The sequence below is a fragment of the Penicillium samsonianum genome (assembly GCF_028829775.1).
Source record: "Penicillium samsonianum strain IBT 33392 chromosome Unknown utg000009l_segment0_segment0, whole genome shotgun sequence".
Taxonomy (NCBI): Eukaryota; Fungi; Ascomycota; class Eurotiomycetes; order Eurotiales; family Aspergillaceae; genus Penicillium; species Penicillium samsonianum.
The window spans coordinates 436,249-458,121 of record NW_026643267.1 but is presented as its reverse complement, the minus strand read 5'-3'; the positions used below and the strand labels follow the sequence as shown (position 1 = coordinate 458,121).

Here is a 21,873-nt window from a genome sequence, read left to right as displayed (position 1 = left end):
TCTTCTCTGTTTACTTCAACACATCCCAGAAATATGGGCCGTCATGAAATTTTCCCTTTGCCCTCGGTGGAAATGTACATTGGAAAGAAGGAAGTCTTGAATAGAGCGCCAGTAAGATGTATGCATATGGCTGCGAGGAGGAGTGTGCCACTGTACTAGAAATCATAGCTTGCGGTTATGAGAGCGAGAGTAGAAAGTGTATGCATATTAAGAAGAAATTGAACGTATGACTACGGATCTATGAACCTGTCCATTGAGACTAACCTTTGAGACATGGATAGATAGTCCGCTCGGCATTCATAGTGCAGTACTTCTTTGCCATTCAGGAACGATTATAGATAAAAGTGAGAGCGAATAATTGAAATGATGAGTTTGGTGCTGGAGACATTCCTAATAATAGGGTAACAAGTGACCTTGGGAGGTCAAGAAGAGCTTGCACTCTTCCTCATGGTCAAAAGACTCAAGTTTCCTTTCATCCTTCTACTAGCAGAGTTAGTATATTGCTTCTCATCGGTGCTCGGCTTAACAATCGCTAATTTCAAGGCCATTGTTCAAGACTACATGCTGCCCACGGGGAAGATTTAATAATGCAGCACACAGAGCTCAATATGTATGCCTAGTGTGATCATAATAGCGTATGCTAGGTGTAAAGTCTCATCCTTGATTCCAGTTTCACTTATTCGCAAAGACGATCTATATGCTTAAAGAGATTGGAACTTCCGGTACAGAAAATTAAATAACGTAAGAAATGATGCATAAATCCCACACTGAAGTAAAAAATTGTCGGACTTGAAGAAGACGTCTTTGAGATGGATGGTGATCAGGAGAGTCAAAAAGTTAATCACATATGTCTCTGCACAACCTCTCCATGAAAGACCCTGGGGCCTGGGAGCATGAGTTGGAGGGACAGAGCTGCCCTTGTCTTCAGTCTTCATATTGCTAGACATGATAATGCAACACGGTTGATATACTAAATCAAGCACTGGGATATTAATTGAATGTTTTCGAGTCATTTGAATAAAAAGAATATGTGTTTCCTACCTATATCCAAGAAGTATTTCACTTATATTCCGAGTTAGGGGATCGTAGATAGTGAGAATGATATTGTTCGAAGAAGAGTATAGGACTTCACAGGAGATATCACATGATACTTCCAGTGTCAAAGAACATAGGTGGTCTATGGATGCAACAATAAACTTCTAAGGCTGCTGGCGTCGTATTATATATACCAGAGCGGCGTCTCTTTAGGGTAACACGTGCTTGACCGCCCTCTGGAAACAAAACCAACAATGCCGCGAGAAATTAATCGGCCCGACTGGTCCCCACTAACGCAGGACCCATAGTCCAGGGGTATGCTTAGAACTTACGTCATGCTCATAAAATAGTTAACTAACTAGTTAGTTAACTATGCACTCGGACTATGCTTAGCCCACTTTCCTGGCTAGAAAATAAATGTGGAGATAAGACAATTACCATGTGATATATAGATCATTTATTATTCATCTATTCTACACTCAATGAGAATAAGTCATTAAATACGCCCATATCTCAGAACGCCAGTCGTTTCTATATAAAAACCATTATTTACATATTCTTAAAATAACAAAGTAGCCTCTTGCGCAGTCTAGTTTAACTCCCTAGTCAATTGCGCCTGTTGTTCAACATCTAGTAATTTTGCATCCACGCCACCATCTTCCGGTTGGCATTAGCAGATGAGAGCACTAGAGGACGTGCTTCAAGGGTGGCTTGGCGATTTATTGGCGCCTTTTCGATATTACTGTGGTCGAGGGACTTCTTGAGATCCCTCTCGCAGGTTTCAAATCGGTTGGATAATAGCGTATTTGCATCTATAGGTCGCCGAACATGTCGTTGTACTGTCAGGACCCAAATACGGAGAAAGAGGTCTCACATTATATGGTCTCACATGACCCCACAGTAGTATTTAGCCAGTTCACGAGATGGAGTCTTGGACTCTAGCGATTAGTTCAGAAATGAACTGTTGGCGGGATATCTGACCGGCCAGGCCGACATAACAGGAAATCAAGATATGAAAATACACCTGCAAGCGGCCGAGTTCAACGTCAACTCTCTGCCAAGTCCGCGATATTGTCACAAAAGCCTTCGTAGCAGATGGCTTGAACTTACTCTTGGCCTTCAAAAAGGAAAGGCGGGTTCAATGACAAAGGCTGGAAAGAAGCCTCGGGAGGCTTCAGACACGCGGGTGGCAGTGGTAACAAGGTCTGTCCACTTCTATAGAATTTCAACAACGAATTTAAGGAGACCTGATTATCCGACAAGTTGTGTCCTGATATTAAATTCTGAGGAATGGCTTGAGGGAGACAGAGAACTTGTTGTACTTCACAACTAAATCGAACTCGGCGACTTTTTGCTCTCGGTGAAGGCATGTGCGATACGCAAACCTGCACCTTCGATATTAGCCAGTGTACTATCTGTGAGACTTGTCATTCAAGACTTACCCTTTTTCTCGGCGGGTTGCATATTGACAACGGCCTTGGAGGAAGTAGTATACTCCGAGGTACATTGGAGTCAAACTTCCTCTGACTAAAAGCTTGCTCTGTTCTAGGAAAAGATACACTTGCGAGCTCTCCTGCCTGCAACTGAGGATGAGATAAAAAGGGTTGTAAGCCAGCGCGCTTTTTCCAAGGCCCGAAAAGCCATGTTATATCGGTATCTTTATCCCTAATGAGATGAAAAATGTCAGCTCGAGAATCATCTGAAATTGCGAAGCGTTAAAGGACAGCACTTTACCATCGAATCAATCGCGGTGGGAAATATGGCAACCTTTTCCCTTGCTTTGCCCATGCTCTCCAGAGGGCATTTTCAAGCCGTTGGTAATTTTTAAGCTGTGCCCTTCGTCGACGAATATATTTTTTGGTGTCCCATATATCCTCATCTTTCCATTCAAGGGACAAATAGTCCGCGTTCTGGGTGGCTTCGTGCGTGATCATGGAATCATCAGAAGCGACTCGCGTCATGTTTGGCGCTTTCTGAGTAGATTTCTAACACCCTTTTTGAATATATGAGAGACTTAGTTTATGGCTAAGCACTAGGTGACAGCTTAATTTATACACAAGGGGATATGACATGTATTATGGGGTGGCCTAAACGATGTAGGAGAGTGGGTCAGGGCCCCATGCGCAAGGGGAAAACCTTCCGGAAGGTCGACTATAAGAACACGAGAGCGCTTTCGGTTGACTTGTTTCTCCTTAATGCCTTCAATCCGAGCCAAAGAATGTGCTAACCGGCCAGTACTTTTGTTTTGCTTCATTGTTCCCTAGTTACCCAGTTAGGAGATTAAGGGGTAGTATTTATCTATATTTAGTAGATTGGGAAGTAAAGGGTGATATAGCCAGTATGTTGACTTACACCTTTTTCTCCCAGGGAGAACAAGGAGAAAAAAGAGACTGGAAAAAGAAAGGTCTAACCGCACCATAGGACTGAGCATGTCCGTGCTTCGCAGCAGACATTTGTGGCATATTGAAGGAATCGGATCATTGCCAACCATTACCGAGCTTGATATTTCATGTCATGTTTGAGTAACTGAAAACGTCTTTGGAATGTGAAGCGAAAATTCTAGATTGGTCTCAGGAAAGGGCTTGGAAGAGAGAAGGCAACCAATCACCCGCTAAAATGCCAGCAAAGAGGTGGGAAAATTAGCCGCGTTTTCTGGGAATGGCCCGCTCGGCGTACCGGCCAATTCCAAGGTTTCAGTCGCATATTTTATGTAGTATTATGGCCTTATTAACCTTGGAAATGTTTAGTCAGACGTGAAGAAAGGACATTATGTATATCAAAGCCTAGAGAGCCCTAGACGCACAGCCATGAAGCCATGACAGCAGCACCATTTAAGAACAAATTTTTCTGGCCAACCATCATGGACTTCTTGGATTCATTCCCTCAATAGCTCTTAGTTCTCTGTCATGAGGGAAATTGCTCTATTTCAAACAAATATCGACCAAAGCCTTTAAAGCTTTCAGAGAGCAAGAACTGTTGGATTCGACGCTTGTTGTACAATCCATTACCCTTTGAGCTCACTTGTTGTCTCGGTAAAATCCTCAGAATAATCTTTACTATCACCTAGCTCATTCAAGCTAACGAATCAAGTGTAATAGAAGCAGTCCTCTACGATGAATGACATGATAGATGAAGCACACATTTCCGTCCCCGGAAGATATGAATTGACTTTTCTTCTTCTGTTGATCAACACCCCGATCTGTCTCTTGGGCAATTTTATTGCGTATTTCATATTCCAGAAACTTGTGGTGGTTGTTATTTGGGTGGTATTTTGGATATTACTGTCTGTTTTCATTGCTTTTCTCATGTAAATCGTGCCTCCTCAACCACCTAGTTAACCGGCGTGTACTATAATGTAGTATACACAGGAAGAGAGCGAAACCTACTCTTTTCTTTTCCGTAAAAAAATCTTCATTTCAGCAAGAAAAGGCATAAGCCATATGAATTCTACGCTAAATAATGCGAACGAGGTGGAAGGATAAGCAGTGAAACGGGAGAGGAAACAGGAAGGAAACAGGAGAATAAAAACTATAAAAATAAAAATAGGATTAGGAAAGAGATTAAAAATTACCTGAATAGAACGTTCTATCAACATTTAAGTCTAACCTTCACCCGGGTTGTCCTACTCCGTACTTGTTAACCCTATCTAATTCTAGGACGATAAATCATGTTGACCTTGACATTCAAGACAAACTCATATATATCAGTGTAATATGGGCCAAATATATGTAAGCAATGCGAAATATGTAGATGTGTCTGCTAGGGACTAGAGTCAGCTCTCTGATTGGCGGCTGATTTTTCCATCCCTTCACAACATTCTATTGGACAAATGTTACCTGTCAAAAAAGAGCCCCTGTGGCAGCATGCTGCGGCTTGGAGAGCAGTGCCATGTTCACCACCTTGAACGTTCACATCGGCCCCCTGGTTAAGGAGCAGCTTGACATCATCTAACTTTCCAAGGTGTGCTGCATCTTGGAGAGCAATTCCATATTCATATTTTGATTTGATAGTAGAATTGCCCACCATTTGCTTCATAAGTGAGCAGCATTGGAAAAAAACGAACTGAACCAAGGCTCGAAGCTTACACTTGGCATTCGCGCTGTTATTTGCGTAGTCGTATTTTTTTTTTGTTTGATCTATCTGTGCCCAATCGATCTCTTATGTGTGCCTTACTTAACAGGATCAGCGCGAAAGTGGTATTGGTCGTCTTCTAGTGAACCATTTCAACAAATCAGCTGGTGGCTACGTGCAGATGCTAGGATTGTGAGTGTTTTATATTATTGGACATTAGTGCAGAGTGGTGGGTCTCCATACCAATAACACCATACGAGCAGATTAGCAAGGCACGGGTTGTCACCTTAGGTTCTGTGCGAACTGGTTGAGGCTGGAAGTGAAGTGGCTGGCAAAGCGCGTCTAGTAAAGTCTCTCTGATACGCTTGGCTATTATTGAAAATCTAAACTCGGAAGACACCTTTCCTCTATTATGCGATGATCTGAGGTCGAGAGATTTTATAAGAGAAGATCTAACCGAACTCTTATTGCTGCTCTCGCCGGGACTACGTATAAAATATATGGATTTATACCTCTCCTCTGACCGGTTAGTTACGTTATTTTCAGCCTGTAGGCTGAGGCAGACTCATTTGTCTAAGTTACAACGCTAGGAGGCACACGCCCTCTCGATTTTTATATCGTCCTCTATGACAATTAATGGTGAAGCCAACGATGATTTCGTGTGATGCGGGCGAATTCGTACCCGATATCATACCACAATGATGCTGCCATTCCTGGATAACTGCAAGTCTACGCATCTTGAGCGCCTAGTGTTATCACCACTAGATTTATTGAGCTCTATTCGCCATCCAATTCATGGTTCGAGATAGAACACGAAACGCGCAAGACTAGCCTAGCACTTTTTAGGATTCCTCAAAGCCTTCGCGTTAACGACAGCGGGTAGTTAGCTTATATGATTAGATATTAAGGCAGAGTGGGTGGGTCTCTATAGCAATAAGGCCGTACTAGGAGATCAGGAAGACAAGGCCCGTCACGAGAGCGACATCTGGAGTAATGCTACATTAGTGCGCGAGCCAGCGGATACTAAGTCCGTAAACATTGCGGCACGAACGGCCAGCCCCTAATTCCGAGATATCTTCCTAGGCTCAGAATACAAAACTATATAAAATGCGACATCGTCTATCAATCAGACAGCGCGAAGAAATTAATCTAAACCCGTTTCCCTTATAGTCATTCAGGAGATCTACGCAGACCCGGCCTCTATTCACCAAATTCACCAAATTCGCCTTATTAACGCAACCCTCGGTCGGCATCATGATTGATTAGTGTAGAGGAGGAGATAGAGGGACCTAAAAATAGGCCTACTACTATATTATCGGCGTCACATACACTAGAGATAACGAGGCGGCCTCTCTCTGTCCTAATGCCCTACACTCGTTTCGTCCCGTCTAAGGTCAGGGAACGACGGCTAGGGCAGTTCGATTGGTCAGATAAGCCACGTTGGATTTCGGTCATAGTGTAAGCAAAGCAAGCGCTATCACTTAAGTACAACAAGGCCCTGTTAGACTGTTCTTTGTGTTTCGTAGAGCCTCTCGCGTAGGCAACTGTCTAGAGAGAGCGGAAGGCACGTCGATAACGGGATTATGAACGACCGACGGACAGTTAGTTATATGAGTTCTGAAAATTCAGGGGCTATCGTTAGGGCCTCAGAGAAAGCAAATGGTCAGGAACGAGGTGAGAGCCAAAATAAGCAGCGAGGGGCGTGGGAAAGTCGCGAAGAGGTGATGACGAGTCACATAGGGAAAAGGGGATGGCGGAGCTTAGGAGCTCGGTGATCCGAATCAATAGCAAAAATGCCTCACCTGCAGGGAGCAGGGAGGAGGAGGGCGAAAAAGAAAATGTGAGATGGTAGAATGGGGGGGAGGACATGGGACTATATAGAACCACGCACGGGGACGCATAAGGACAAAGAGCGCTAACCTGAATTGATAAAACCAAATCGAAAGTAGCCTTCATCAAGTCATCCGATATGGTGTAGTGGCTAACATCGCCGTCTCTCACACGGCAGCCGGGGGTTCGATTCCCCCTATCGGAGTTTCTTTTTTTGATTTCTTTTCTTTTGTTCCCCTATTTTTAAGCTCTGTACTCTCAGTGACCACTCTATTCCTTCTCCAAGTGTAGTTGATGCTTTCTTTCCGGAGAGTGGAGTCAAGCTAGGATGTTACGGAAAAGTGCCATGAAAATTAATATCACGTAGAATGGGCGAGCCCTGCACCTTCAAAAGTTCGTTAACCCAGGCGCTGTCCGGGTAATAAAAGGCTTCGGTTTACACCATATCCGACGATCGTGTCTAGTCTACAATGAAAGTGCCATATCATCTACGCAGAGCGATATCATGCTATTCAAAGTGGCCAAGACGCGAATGCCAACTTTTGGAAAGATCCATAGATCGGTGACATAAGCTGCAGCAGACAGAGGATTGCTTTCAAGGTTAGCGTTGCGGTGTGAAGAAAATAGCTAATACAAAGGTGAGACTTGTAGGAACAATCTAAGCGATGGCTTGCAGCTGTAGGGTCATTCGATGAAAATTGCGGGGCGGGATTGTCGGAAAATAAATCTGAAGTAATAGCATCGGGGGAATAGGGCCAAATAAAGGAGCCCCTGTCGTTCCGAGTCCTACGTTACAGATCGTGGAGGCGAATATATTTTCATTGGATAGCCTGGCCCTGGGTGTGCAACTCCCGCTGTGGAAGTGGAAGGTATGATATGCTTGGCAACAACATCCGACGAGGATTCGAATTGTCAATTGCTTTGAATGGACGAGGAACTTCTCGTTACATGAACCCTGAGATTGAAATAAAAACAGGGATATTCGCTTCTTCGGCTTGAATTTGACATCGGAATCAACCGTGGACAATCAACGGTTGACTCTACAGGGGGATGAGTTCAGAACTTTACTTCATACATACGAGGTAGATCTGAATGACGACGAAAAAGCTATGGAAGTGCATTTTTCCTTAACCAGGAAACGCCCGCTTCATCAACATAGCCAATTCCCTGTACTGAGGAATGACTTGTTATATAAAGCCACTACAGCGCGGACTATTTCTACCTTCACTCAACCTCTCATCCCATCGATCTGAAAAGCGAAATTCACCTAGACACTTTATATCTTTGACAGATTGTCCAAACAACCATGAAGATTTTCGTGACAATCTCTACCATTCTGGCATTCGTCGGCCTTTCAATTTGCCAGACCACATGCACTGCAGACGATGTTCTCAACTCACTCACTGCAGTCGAGCATTATGCAGACAAGATGCAGTCTGTAACTGATTCTTCAAGTGACAACATTGACCCTTCTGCGGTGAGTTAACCTATATTTAAACCCACATCTTCTATATAAAGGTTCCGGCAAACTAACTACGCCTCTGGCCTAGCCTATCTTCAAAAACTTCGAAAGCCAAACCAAGCATTTCAATCAGGATTTGCAGTGTACCTTTAATACCACCCCAAAAGAGCAGACCGCTATTTGCAGTGCTTATGAGAAGGTTAGTTGAACTCCGGCCTTTTGTATGGAACCAAAACTTAACATATTTTCTCTTCCTACACATTTAGTTCGCTACCTCGCAGCTGGGTTACCTCCACGTGGCCGATGGACGCGCTTTCTACGAGAAAAATGGACACGGTGATGATGCTGTCAAGATGCATGGATATATCTTGCAGGCCCAGGGCGCGTTGCAGGTAATTTATAATTACCCATGAACACCTTTCTCGGTTATATTCTAACGAGCGATACAGAACTACACAACTAAGGTCAAAGCAGCAGCTGCCTCGTGTGCGGATCAAATTGAAACAGCTTATACACCGCTGGGTACGCAGCTTCAAAAACTGTTAGAGGCTTACCCCGGAACAGCTTAGTCGAAGAGAAGAGCTGTCATATCTAGCCTAAGAGGAGGAAGATACGAGATTTGATTTTTCATGAATTGCTGTTCCAGAATGTCATCGCTAGTGTCAGATGTTGAAGTCTGCTAATCTAGTCATATTATTTGGAGGAGTATTTTTGCAAAGATAGCTTTACGGATTCAAAGTTTTTACTTAATTATGGTCTCACAGTCAATATGGTAGCCTAGAGATTGAGTGTAGTGTAACTCACGGCTACAGTCCTCAGATGACACCCAGCGCTATCGTAAAAGAAAGGGAAAAGAAGAGAGAGTATACAAAGAGAGAAACAGTAAATATATGTACGGTATGGTAATAGTAGTAATGGGACAGGAGGTATCATAAGAAAACAAAAAAAGGCGAGCCTAGAAGAACAACCACTGCCCAAACCGTTGAGCTTTCCCCCAAACACCCGTCTTCTTCTCCGTAACCAAACCCTCAGGCCCATCCTCCTGAGAAGGATCCCATCGATCCGTCCTCAAGTCCATATTAGACTTCCTAACAAAGCTAGTTCTCTTGACCAGCTTCCAAGCCAGGAACATGAAAATCATGACCGGAATCTCAATGTACAATGAGACAAAGTCGACCTTCTTAAAATGCGGACTGAAGCACTTCCATCCCTGAACAAGAACAAGAACAATATTAAGTCCAACAGCAAAGATCGGACCATACGGATAAGTCCAATTCTTAAAAGGAAGGAGATGCTCAATCCCCTGAGCGCGGATCGCCGAGCGGAACCGCAGAGAAGCAAGACCGATACAAATCCACGAGAGCTGGTTCGAGACGCCAACGATATTCTGCAGCCAGGACCACAATTGTCCAGCGCCGATATAGCTGGCTCCGAAGCAGAGACCGCTGATCACGGATGTCGCAAGGACAGCCACCCACGGAACCTGGAAACGGTTCAGATGACCGAAAAATTTGGGCGCATATCCATCGACAGCGAGAGTGAATAGAAGACGAGATCCGGCGAAGAGGGCGTGGTTAGCAGCTGAGATCACGGAAGTCATGATGACGGCGTTGATGAAGCTGCCAGCAACGGCTGAACCGGCTTGCTGGAAGACGATTGTGAAAGGACTGGTCTTTGTGTCGCCGTCTGAGAGGCCGGGGTAGTCGTATGGTACATTCAGGCCGACGATGAGGATTGAGAGGAGGTAGAAGAGAAGAATACGCCAGAAGACGTTGCGGACGACTTTTGGCATTACTTTCGCGGGGCTTTTGGTTTCACCAGCTGTAATGGCGATGGATTCGGTGCCGCCGCTGTTTGATTGTTAGAATGGAGTTTGTTTAATAGAAGGAATGATGAGATGGGTTCACATACTATGCGAAGGAGGCTGTAACAAATACTGATGCAAAGCCGCCGATTCCACCGACGAAGGGTGCGTCGCCTTTATGCCAATTTTTGCCGCCGATGTATTCGTGGTCTGTATTTCCGCCACAGTTCACAGCAATGCCAAGGATGATGAAGATCTAGAAAGCGAATTAGCTTGGCGTGCGGGGGGGGTTTTATAACGAATGGCACTCACAACGATGGTGATGACTTTGAGTAAACTCAACCAATATTCAACCTAAATAGGAACGGTCAGATTAGGTGCAATAGAGTGGAAGTCATCTAGACATACCTCGCCGTAAACTTTCACAGATAAGACGTTCAATGCAATGACAACAACCAAAAAGATTAGACTGATTGCCCAGCCTGGGAAATTATCGGTCCAATATTGCAACAAAAGCTGTAAAGCAATGATATCTGATGCGGTAGACACAGCGTCATTAAACCAATAATTCCAAGTCAATGCGAATCCAAGCGCATCATCTACGAAGCGACTATAAAACAAGTCAGTAATCATCCGGTTTATAGAAACGAGTAATACTTACCCCGCATAAGTACAGAAAGATCCAGCAACAGGCATAAACGCCGCCATCTCACCGAGACACAGCATAGTTATAAAGACAATACCACCACAAATAGCATATGCAATAAGTGTTGAAGCAGGCCCGCCCTTGGCGAGTGACGAGCCAGTTCCGAGGAACAGACCGGTGCCGATAGTACCGCCAATAGCGATCATCTGCACCTGACGCCCAGACAAGCGGCGAGCCAACTTGTCTGCGTTGACAAATGGGTTTACTTGGAAATCATCGGCTGTGCCTGGAGCCTTGGAGGGCTCTGTTGCCGGCTGTTTCTCGATGTCGGCCATGATGTGGAAATATATATGGATACGGAAGTATCCACTGTCTTTGTGTTAGTACAATATATCGTGGATATATCTCAAAAAGAGAGGCTGAATCATGCACTGTCATCACTCACCTGTCCGGATTGGTATGTATGTAGTAAGATGTAATGTTTCAGCCCTAAGTCGCGTGACCCACACGTGGCAGCCCCTTAGCGTTTCTGGTAGCACTCGATTATTATAAGATACATCGACCCTGAACAGTCGAAATAAAGATGGACACAAGGGAGAGAAAAAATCGCAAAATAAGACTTTTATTCTGCGATGGCGTGATTGAAGCCATCGATGAGTGGACGGGGCTCAACCGTACGAATGCGACGTTGATGTGTCAAGGAAATCCCCCGGCTCCACATGCAAATTTGGGGTTGGACTCTTTTTTAAGACTTTATAGGGTTTTAGGTAGTTTCCAAGGTTATACGCACATGGCATATTAATTACGTGGCTTTTGGAGCTTATTTAGACATCTATGTTATATCCATATGTGTAAAATGCTATATCCTATACATGTCTGAAAATTATTCGCTTTCATATTCACTATGCTTTTAAATCTCGCCAGGAAAGAGATTTTTTTGGTTGGAAAATATACGCCATAAAAGACCTCACAAACCCATGAAACCATCCATGAAATGTACATTAACCAAGCAATCCACTGGCCAAAGCCTCCAGATCTCCCAGAGTTTCGATAGACTTGGCAGAAGCCTGGCTCTTCTTGCTCTTGGGCTTGTCGTCGTCGCTGTCCGGCTCGGCAAATGAGACACGCTGCTTCTTGCTGGGGCGGGGCTCGTCGCGCTCGGAGGCAGAGTCTGAATCGGAGCCGGGGATCTCGAAAGGCACATGGGGGAGATGTGAGAGACCACCATCCTCCTCCGACATCTCGGCCTCGGCCTCGGCACGCTCGCGCGCCTTGCGCTTCTCCTTCTTCTCGCGTCGCTTCTCGCGCATAACCTCCTTGTCCTCGATATCGGCCTGGCGTGTGCGCTCCGTCTCGCCCTCGAGGAACTTCTCGCGCTGGGCATTGGCGTCGCCGCGCGCCTTGAACATGTCTTCGTCTTCCATTTCGTACACCTCGTGGGCATTGCCCTCGTCGTCGTAGATCAATTTCGTACCCTTGCCCTTGAACTTGAGCAGCTTCTTCTTCGACTTGAGTAGCTTCTCGCGTCGCTTCGAGTCGATGAGTAGTGGGTCCTGGCCGTCCAAGTGCACCATCTTGACGCCCTTGGCGTCTTTGGTCTTGGGCTCCGCATCGGAACCCTCCGAGTCGGAAGAATCGCTCTTCTCGCCGAGTTCTGCGTCGCCTGCGGCGAACCGGCGCTTGACTGAGAGGAAGTCGGCATCCTCGTCGGCCTCGTCGTCGATATCTGCGCCGGCGTCCTTGGGTGCGTCGGTAGCCACCATCGTGCCATCGTCGTTGATGAGCTTCGAGTAGTGCTCCGCCAGCACGCCCTGGTTGCGTCGCTCGAACATCCGGTCGTACCGTGTCCGCACCTCCTTCTCGTCTTTCTTCTTCTCCACCTCTGAGTCGTCATCACCGGACATTTGTGCCATTCTCCAGGATTCGTTCTTGCGCTCCTTCGCATCGTCACCCTTGATGAACTTAATACGCGGGGCACCGGGAAGACCCAGGCTGGCTGCATACTCTTCCAATGGAAGCTCCTTAATCTTAAAGGTCTCCTTGTCCTTTTGCACGTAAATCGACTTGACGTAGGAGATGAAAGCTTTCTGGCCCAGATACTTCAGCTCTGGATCCTTGAAACACATGTTCTGCAGCTGATTCTTGACACTCTGCTGTTTGTTCGACTTGATGTTGATCTTCTCAATGGGTACTTTCTTGTGCTCGAGCTGCTTGAGGAATCCCTTCTCCTCACTAGGGTCTAGGAAGAGCACAGCACGACCAACACGCTCGTAACGGGCCGTCCGCCCGACACGGTGAATGTAGGTATCGGCGTCTTCGGGGCAGTCCATTTGAATAACCCAATCGACAGCGGGGAAATCGAGACCACGAGCAACAACATCGGTAGCGAAAAGAACAGCGTGTTGAGCCTGAGAGAACTTCGTGGTAATATCGAGTCGTCCTCCCTGTTTCTGCCGCCCGTGCAGATGGAGCAAGGAAATACCAGGCTGCAATTGTCTTAGTGATTCGTATACGTATCGAACTTGCTTGCCCGATGATAAGAAGACCACTGTCTTAGATTTGAGGTTGCTGCGAATGAAACTCCAAAGAGCATCAAGCTTCTGTGGGAGTGGAGTAATGGTGTAGTGTTGTTGGAGAGTGGAGGGAGTGGCGGAGGCGGCTGCTTCATGGACCGAGACATATTCGGGTTCCTGCAAACTCAAACGAGCCAAATCACCGACCTTCTTGGTCTGTGTGGCACTGAACAGCATAGTCTGGCGCTGTTTGGGGAGGTGGTCGAGGATAGCGTCCACTGTCTTCTGGAAACCCATATCCATGATACGATCGGCTTCGTCCAGAATCAACATCTGCAGGTTATTTGTTTCAAACATAGCCGTCTGATCCAAATGTTGCAACATTCGGCCGGGTGTGCAGACCAGAATGTTCATGCGTCCCAGACGATCTTGTTCCTCGCGCAGACTCTTTCCGCCGATAATCAATCCAGCAGAGAAATTGTGGTATCTCCCGATCTTGCGAAGCACCTCAAAGATCTGAATCGCTAGTTCACGTGTAGGCGACAGAACGAGTGCGCCGAGACCATCCAACTCAGTCCATTTCTTGCGATAGAGATTCTCGAGAATGGGGACTAAAAATGCGAGGGTCTTTCCGCTACCGGTTTTGGCGGCACCGAGGATATCGCGCCCCTTGAATGCATGGTTGATTGCACGCGATTGAATGTCGGTAAGGGTTTTGAAATGAGAGGCTGAGAGGCCTTTGGCTGTCGGTTCAGAGAGTGGGAGATCGGAGAAGTTTTTGACGGGCGCTTTGAGATCGAGGTCCTCGACCTGTTTGAGAAGGGTAGCTAAGCTGTCTTCGCCACGCTTGCGTTTCAAGACCCTCCCTGTGTCCTGGTGAGACTTTGACTTCCCTTTAACTGCTCGCGGCGCCATGATGTGGTATGAGTTGAATCTTGAAAGTAGCGGGCGGTGAAAACATCTTTTTTTTCTTCTTGGGAGCGAAAAACAAAGGCGGTAGGAAAGGCGGTGAGGAACTACATAAGATATCTACGTACTAGTTATAGATCTTTTGATGGCTTCAATTTATTTGCGGTCTCCTCTTATATGGAATATCTGATACCATTTCGGGCCCATTAGTTGTTTGCTTCATCAAAATCCTCGCCAAGTAGAGAGACAAAACGGATGACTGCTATTATATGTTGCTGCCAGCGACCTCAACCCCCCGAGGTCCTGCCCGCGGGCGCTGACTCAGCGGCTGATAAGCCCGTAGTCTTATCTTATTTGAGGTCTTAATCCCAAGAGTGCCAGGAACATTTCTACATCAAAAGAATCTGCAGCAGGCAACATGTCGGACGACGACCAGGATTTCCTGGAATCTCTGGAGAAAGAGGCATCCGAGTTTAACAAGGTATGTCCCCCTCTGCACGGTATACACCTATACTCCGACTGACACGCGACACAGGATGTCGAGATCGACCGCATTCGCAAGGCATTCAGCCTCGATTCGTAAGTCCAAACCCCCTCAAGCTCTGCAATAGACCACTGCCCCTCTATACCTTCTACAAATACTAACCCACTGCAGCTACGCCGTCCTGGACCTCCAACCCGGTGTTACAGAAAAAGACATCAAAGTCCAATACCGCAAGATCTCACTCCTGATTCACCCCGACAAGACCAAGAACCCCGCTGCTCCGGATGCCTTCGATCGACTCAAAAAGGCACAGACTGCTCTTCTGGACGAGAAGCAACGCGAATACCTGGACGAATGTATCTCCGATGCGCGCCGCCTGTTGATCCGCGAACACAAGTACACACTCGACTCCCCCGAGCTGAAGACCGAAGAGTTTAAGGTCGAGTGGCGGAAGAAGACGGTTCAAGTGCTCTTGGAAGAAGAAGCGCGACGCCGGCGACAGCTCAAGGCGCGCTTGCAGGAGGAAGGTCGTGAGCAACGCAAGGAAGAGGAAGAGCTTGAGGCACGCAAGCGGAAGCGCGATAATGACAAGAAGTGGGAGGATACGCGCGAAGAGCGCATTGGTAGCTGGCGGGATTTCCAGAAGGGGCGCAAACCTGGTGGTGATGAGAAGAAGAAAAAGAAGAAGATGAAGGTGTTGGGCTGATTTGACTTACTTTTTTTTTCTTCTGAGCGTTACTGGCGTTTGGGGATCTACTTACATGAATTGCTACGGCCACGGCTGCAATTAAGCATTTTTTAAGGTGCATTGAGTAAATTGTACCAAGCATTATACTTGCCTAGGCATGTCCGTGATATCCAAATCCACGAGAATCTACCGAGTTCCACCGAGGAACTGCGGGGAGACGCGGGGGTTCCGGGAAATTTCCAGTTTCCTTTATATCGAGCTTCAACTGCCTAGGTATATAGATATATCTACATACATATGCATACACATACTTGACATGCGTTGTATCCCCGCAGTGGATTAAGTTGTGTCTCCCCGAGAAACCCACACCCCGCCCCGAACCTCGCTCCGTCAACCTCACCTCAAACACAAGCATGACTGAACCAAGTGCAAAGCAAGCGCCTTTCCGGCCGCAAGATCACCTCCAGCCATTCCCCCCACTGTCACCAACACCATCCGAACCATTGAAACAACCAACCCCTCCCAATCAAGAACCCTCGCCGACCCAGAATGGAACAGCCCACACCAACAAACAACCCACCAACTCCTCAACCAGCGACGAAACAATCCCCCCTCTCCCAATCGTGATAGCACGCATCCACGCCCGCGTCCAAGCCTTCCTAAATGAACCCCACGCCCCAGACACGCTGCTAGCCTCGGTCCAACGACAAACGCGCATCTCGCTAGAAGTAGTCAGCACCGCGCTGCAACGATACAAACTCTCGGAACTCTCTGTCTCCTACAACGGCGGCAAGGACTGTTTAGTCCTGCTAATTCTGTTTCTGGCCGGCTTGCATCCGACCCGCGCCCGCAATGACTCACACCCCACCACCGAAACCGAAACCGAAACGACAAACGCAAATGCAAATGATACAACCGCCTCCCCCGCAGACCTCGACGCAGAGGCCCAAATAGCCGCTGCGACAGTCATCCCGGCGATCTATGCGCTCCCGCCTGATCCCTTCGATGCAGTCGAGGACTTCGTCGTCTCCTCTGCGGAAGCATATCATCTCGCTATTACAAAGTACACTACTGCGCCGCCGGATTCGACGCTCCGATCGAGCTTTGAGGATTATCTGGCGCGACACCCTGGGATCCGGGCGATATTTGTTGGTACGCGGCGGACGGATCCGCATGGTGCGCAGCTAACGCACTTTGATCGGACGGATGGGGGTGGCCGGATTTTGTGCGCGTGCATCCAGTCATTGATTGGCATTATGCGGAGATCTGGGCGTTTATTCGGCATCTGGATTTGAAGTACTGTTCGCTCTATGATGAGGGATATACCAGTCTTGGCGGCACGTCTGATACCCATCCTAATCCGAGATTGAGGCTTGGGGCTGAGGCTGATGGACAGTATCTTCCTGCTTATCAACTCACTGAGGATCTGGAGGAGAGACTTGGGCGCAATTGATTTGGATAGTGTGGATTGTCTTACCTGTGTATAGATTGAGATTTATATCTCGTTGGCCTTTTCAGATAGATTGCTTTGCACGTTACATTTGTGATCACGCCCCTTGGATTTTGAACATGGACAGTGATGTGGAGTAGTTTTGGTCTTGAATAATATCATATTAGACTGCGCAACCTAATAAGGTGCGATAGCGTTCTTTGAACGAAGTCTTGAAACATGCATCTTGTCTGTCACATATGCTGAAAACATGCGAACTCGATATAACTGCGAAAGAAGAAAAAAAGCATTTCCCATCCTCCCATCAAACTCCATAAGAATGCAAAGCGAACTCCATAATGATACTGTGTAGAGTCGTCTAAAAATGCCGCGAAGGGTCGGAAACAGAAAAACAACGGAATATCATATCGTGAATCATGAATCGTGAATCGTGGAACAATCATTAAAAAATGCAAGGCTGAGCCATACATCGTCAATACATTCTGCGAATGGTAACAGATGCTGCGCATTTGGATATCGGAGAGCACCCTGGAGAGGTGCTGATCATCTTACCCTGGAGGATAAGGTATTGTAAAGCATCCCATGAAAACAGAGACATGCCTGGGAGCATATTGCACAAAGGATTAAGTGCACGAGCGAGCTGGGGAGAGAATGATCACGGGGGAAGAAGAAGCGGGGGATACAGATCCCGCTCTGATATTCTCTTTACGAGGCCCCATAGTCGGCGAGTCCGGCATGACAGTCTTGGAAGAACCACCAGAGAGATCAGTGTAAGAGCGACGGCTCAGGGACAAGGTTCGACTGCGATAGGCGGGCGTGTGATCAAGAGCATTGAGGCTCCGAGACGACAAGGAACTGCTCCGTGCACTGCTGGATGGATTCTTCATGTGCGGGTGGCTGTGAACTCAATTAGAATGGGTTGGATTGCGATGCAATGCAAGTATCAGGACATACCAAGGAGAGATGGAGGTTGCCGGGGTCCAGTTAGAGCCCACTCCAGCTGGAGAGGTGTAGCTGACTTGAGAGTTTGGAGTAAGATGAGAGCCACGTTTCATCCCAGGGGATGGAGTAGATCCCTGAACCACTTCAACCGAATAGTTGTACTCTCCGGCGCGGTAAGCACGACGTTCATTGCTCTGTTGCTTCAGAATCTTTTGGGCCTTGGTATCAGCAAAGCGCAGAAGCAGCTTTACCCCATCGTCCTTGGTGACGTTGTGGAATTCCATCAGAACCTTTTCGGCAACATCACGGTTTTCGAAGCTGCAAATTATCATCAGAACAAGTTATGAGAGTCAAATAATTGGGGCTTTGGTACCGTGCAAAGCCCACTTCCTTGCTCACACCTGTCTTATCATCGCGGCTGATTTTCTCCGAAACAACACGCCACGGCTCGAAATGACGACGCAGGTCCTGGCAAGCTGGTTAGGATTCAACGGGACAAGTGAAGGGTCGGCTCTGTATAACGCACAGCTTCAGTCCAATCAATTGGAATGTTGGTACAGTATATATTGGTAGAAGACTTGTCCTCGAGATCCTTCAGGCGAGAGTTGCGAGATTTCTGGGCAAAGCTAGCTTGGTAGCCGAGGTAAAAGAAACCACGAATGCAGTTCTCGCAGGATTCGAAGCTGTAATACTGAACGAACCCGAACCTGCAAAGAATTAAAATAAATCATCGGAAAGAAATTTCGTGGATTAGGTACCCTTTGCAAAGACTGGTGTCCAGATCCACGATCGCCTTACAACGCTCAATCTTTCCGAAACGGGCTGCGTATGCATGCAACATCTCATCAGTGGTCTCGGGCAGGAATCCTCGGATGTAGACATTGGTTATACCCTCGCGGTTCTCCAGACACTTGGCGAGTGTCAGCTCAGACGGGTTGGTCCACATGGCAGGCACTGCGCGTGGAATGGCAGGCTCTTGTTGAGTCAGAGCCTCCAGGTCTTGAATGACGTATCCATTGGGAGTCTTCATCATTTGGAGGGGAAGCGAGAGCGACCCAAGCTGCGAGGGAACCATACCTCCATAAGCGTAACCAGACATAGAACCGCCATCCAGGCCAGAAACAAGGGCTGAGGGGTAGTAATGAATTTGACCACCGTTCTCCCCTTGAACCCCCTTCTGACCTTCAGACATGTTCCATGTAGCTTGCTTGTTGGTTGTTCCATCCTGCATGTCGTAGTTCATGATGTAGGGCCATGACGAATATCCACCCGCCACCACAGGGTTGGCGTTCGGATAAACTCCCGTTGGAAGATACGAGAATTGGCCCATCTGATCATTCTGACCAGAGACACCGTTGGGAACAAAGGAAGAGACGGTCGGAACGCCATTGAAAACGGTGGAATTGGGAACCAGGATGAATGGGCTGTTGTAGGCACGGTTGGTGTTCGACCAGTCCATGTTTGTGTTCACTTGAACGGGCGCGGTGCCTTTTTGGCCGTTGAACTTGGGACGAGAGTTCTGCAGATTCAATCCTCTGAAAAGATTGGTCAGGCCTGCAATACTGCTGTCACGGGAACTCGGGTTGGTGGATTGCTGGTACCTGGGGCCGTAGGGTGTACGAGGCTCGTTTTGATGGTAGTGTCCAGACTGGGAGCTTGATGTCTGACCAGAGCCAGAGCCAGAGGAGCTCGTGTGCTGGGAACCCTGGGCATGCATGATGAAGTGCGTACGCTGACAGAGATCGATTTTGTCAGCTTGTTCTTCGGGGTTGACGGATAGGCAAAGGAAAAGGGCTTAATGGGCAGTCCATTTGGCCTCAAGTTGGCAAAATGCCCCAATGGAATGGTCTCAAACGCACGAAACTCACCTGAGTTCCTGCACCAAATTATATAGACACTTCTGACAAGAAAGTCTGGCTGCTGTTCAAGCGAGCCAGGGTCAGCCAAAACGGAGAATGGGAGTGTTGTCGAAAATGACCAAAATTGGATGGAAGGCTTACCTGTTGTCGAGGATACAACCTGCCGTCTGTTCTCTCAGGCTGCAAGGCGTCTGATGATAACTCGAAGCGAAGACAAGGTACGTGGGGATGGTATACGGCAATGAAAGTCTGGACGGTCTTGAAATCGAAATGGGATAAATGTGCCAGGCCGAGACCGATGGCAAAAGAAATGGGGGGATAGGGGGATAGGATGGGAATGGATGGATGGGATGGGAGGATGAGATGGAGGGAAATCCTCAAGAAGAAAGAATGGCAGACCTCTCGGATAAGGAAAGAGCGTAACGATACGAAGAGAAGGAGCTATCGGGGTTGGGTGTTGTTTGGGGGGAAAGGGAAAAAGGAAGTCACATGGGGAGAGACAACTATATACGTGTACCTAGAAACTGTGAAATATCAACCACTGATATTGGAATATTGTCTATGCGCTGAAGACATAGAAACACAAGATGATAATCCCAGACTTGATCCCATTGAGAAGGAGAATGCTAAACTGCAATTTTATATCCTGATATCACATCTATGAGAAAGAGTAGCAGGTACTGAATTGGGGGAGATATCCAAAGAAAGGAAAGAACTCATTGAGACTTCTCCTGCAACCACTTGTAAACCACCGAGAAATCCTTGCCACGATGCTCCTCCTCAACAGCCTTGTACACCTCACGAGCCTGAGCACCCAGGACGAGAGGAGTATTAGACTGCTCGGCAGCCGCAAGAGCCAAACGAAGATCCTTGTGCATGAGACTCACCCCAAATCCGCCCTCATACCCACGCGAGGCGGGGGCTGTCTCAACAACACCAGGAACGGGATTGTTAACCTCAGAGGGCCAGCAACGACCAGTAGAGGAATTGATCATTTCTGCCAAGGCCTTGGGATCGAGTCCCCAGCGAACACCGAGGTTCATAGCCTCGGCAGTGGCGATATTATTCAGTGCCAGAATGTAGTTATTGGCGAGCTTGCCAGACACACCAGCACCGGGCTCACCAAGATGCCAGGCCTTCTTACCCATCAAAGCGAGCACACCGCGGATGCGCTCGAGCAGCTCGCCTGTCTGTGAAGAGGCGCCAAACATGAATGATAACGTTCCTGCGCGAGCACCGACCACACCTCCTGATACGGGGGCGTCCACGAAGCGGCCGGTTTGCGTGGTGTGGATGGCGTTTGCGATATCCTTGGATGTGACGGGGTCAATGGTAGATGCGTCGATGAAGAGACGCTCCTGCTCGAGCGGTGGCAGCGCTCCATCTTTAAGGATGGAGTGGAACACGTCAATGACATGCTGAGACTCCGGGAGACTGGTAACCATGACTATCTAAACAGTGGACAGAAATAAGCATAGTCACATAGTCATCAGACCCCAGAATGACACAAGTATATGGAGCGCAGTCCATGCAGGAAAGCCACTAGCCCAGCCACAGACTGAACCCGCATGGTAGAAAACAACTTACCGATTTCTCGGCGACCTCGCGCGCACTCTGAGCGATCTCGACCTGGCCTTCATTGGCGCCTGCGCCATTGCTTTGTGCGGTCTCCCGTGCCTCTGCAACAAATCGTTTCATGACATCTTCGTTGACATCGCGCACGATCAAGGTGTCGGATGCAGGGATCTTGGCGCGCAAGTTTTTGGCCATGTGGTAGCCTGGGGTAGTTAGCTAATGCAAATGCAATACAAACAACCCACAGTCCATTGTATAGCCGAGGTTGCATATCCGAGGTCCTCGCTGCAGATTTCACATACCCATTTGTCCTAGTCCGACAAAGCCCCACGTCGCATCACGGTGCATAGTTGTGGAGAAAGCTCGGGCCTTGCTAGACGGCCAGCGTCGGGGATCCACTGCGGACGCATGGAAGCAACTCGCTCTCCGCGGGAGGGACATGGCTGTTCGGAGACTCATTTTTTGATAAATGTGATGTGCTGTCTGATGCCAAGGGGAAATTGTAAGTGATGAGTGTTAATACGCGTAGAGAATGATGGTTGATGGGTTAACAATGCCGAATCCAAGGAGGCAGAGTAACGTTGGATTGTTTGTATCCAGGAAAG

At 47.6% G+C, this 21,873-nt stretch overlaps 7 protein-coding genes across 7 annotated transcripts; 3 read left to right on the top strand and 4 right to left on the bottom strand.

The window, feature by feature from the left end:
- Positions 1–8,242: 8,242 nt before the first annotated feature.
- On the top strand, positions 8,243–8,967 carry N7471_013246 (uncharacterized protein; the record flags this gene model as incomplete). Its single annotated transcript, XM_057285965.1, has 4 exons — positions 8,243–8,413; positions 8,487–8,597; positions 8,665–8,790; positions 8,848–8,967. 4 exons carry the CDS (start codon positions 8,243–8,245, stop codon positions 8,965–8,967), a joined length of 528 nt encoding a protein of 175 aa, XP_057129290.1.
- A 386-nt stretch (positions 8,968–9,353) lies between these two features.
- On the bottom strand, positions 9,354–11,183 carry N7471_013245 (amino acid permease; the record flags this gene model as incomplete). The annotated part of the gene is made up of 5 exons (XM_057285964.1): positions 9,354–10,248; positions 10,310–10,458; positions 10,515–10,556; positions 10,611–10,812; positions 10,864–11,183. 5 exons carry the CDS (start codon positions 11,181–11,183, stop codon positions 9,354–9,356), a joined length of 1,608 nt encoding a protein of 535 aa, XP_057129289.1.
- A 666-nt stretch (positions 11,184–11,849) lies between these two features.
- dbp4 (RNA-dependent ATPase HCA4) lies at positions 11,850–14,276 on the bottom strand (the record flags this gene model as incomplete). Its single annotated transcript, XM_057285963.1, has 1 exon — positions 11,850–14,276. The coding sequence occupies one exon, from the start codon at positions 14,274–14,276 to the stop codon at positions 11,850–11,852; it is 2,427 nt and encodes an 808-aa protein (XP_057129288.1).
- Positions 14,277–14,643: 367 nt separating this feature from the next.
- On the top strand, positions 14,644–15,539 carry N7471_013243 (uncharacterized protein; the record flags this gene model as incomplete). Its single annotated transcript, XM_057285962.1, has 3 exons — positions 14,644–14,751; positions 14,806–14,849; positions 14,926–15,539. Coding segments are annotated over 3 exons (687 nt in total), but the record flags the coding sequence as incomplete, so codon positions are not given.
- Positions 15,540–15,855: 316 nt separating this feature from the next.
- On the top strand, positions 15,856–16,737 carry N7471_013242 (uncharacterized protein; the record flags this gene model as incomplete). The annotated part of the gene is made up of 1 exon (XM_057285961.1): positions 15,856–16,737. One exon carries the CDS (start codon positions 15,856–15,858, stop codon positions 16,735–16,737), a length of 882 nt encoding a protein of 293 aa, XP_057129286.1.
- A 778-nt stretch (positions 16,738–17,515) lies between these two features.
- Positions 17,516–19,551, bottom strand: N7471_013241 (uncharacterized protein; the record flags this gene model as incomplete). Its single annotated transcript, XM_057285960.1, has 5 exons — positions 17,516–17,789; positions 17,847–18,152; positions 18,208–18,302; positions 18,361–18,541; positions 18,593–19,551. The coding sequence occupies 5 exons, from the start codon at positions 19,549–19,551 to the stop codon at positions 17,516–17,518; spliced, it is 1,815 nt and encodes a 604-aa protein (XP_057129285.1).
- Positions 19,552–20,409: 858 nt separating this feature from the next.
- N7471_013240 (uncharacterized protein) lies at positions 20,410–21,727 on the bottom strand (the record flags this gene model as incomplete). Its single annotated transcript, XM_057285959.1, has 3 exons — positions 20,410–21,144; positions 21,281–21,471; positions 21,571–21,727. The coding sequence occupies 3 exons, from the start codon at positions 21,725–21,727 to the stop codon at positions 20,410–20,412; spliced, it is 1,083 nt and encodes a 360-aa protein (XP_057129284.1).
- Positions 21,728–21,873: the final 146 nt, after the last annotated feature.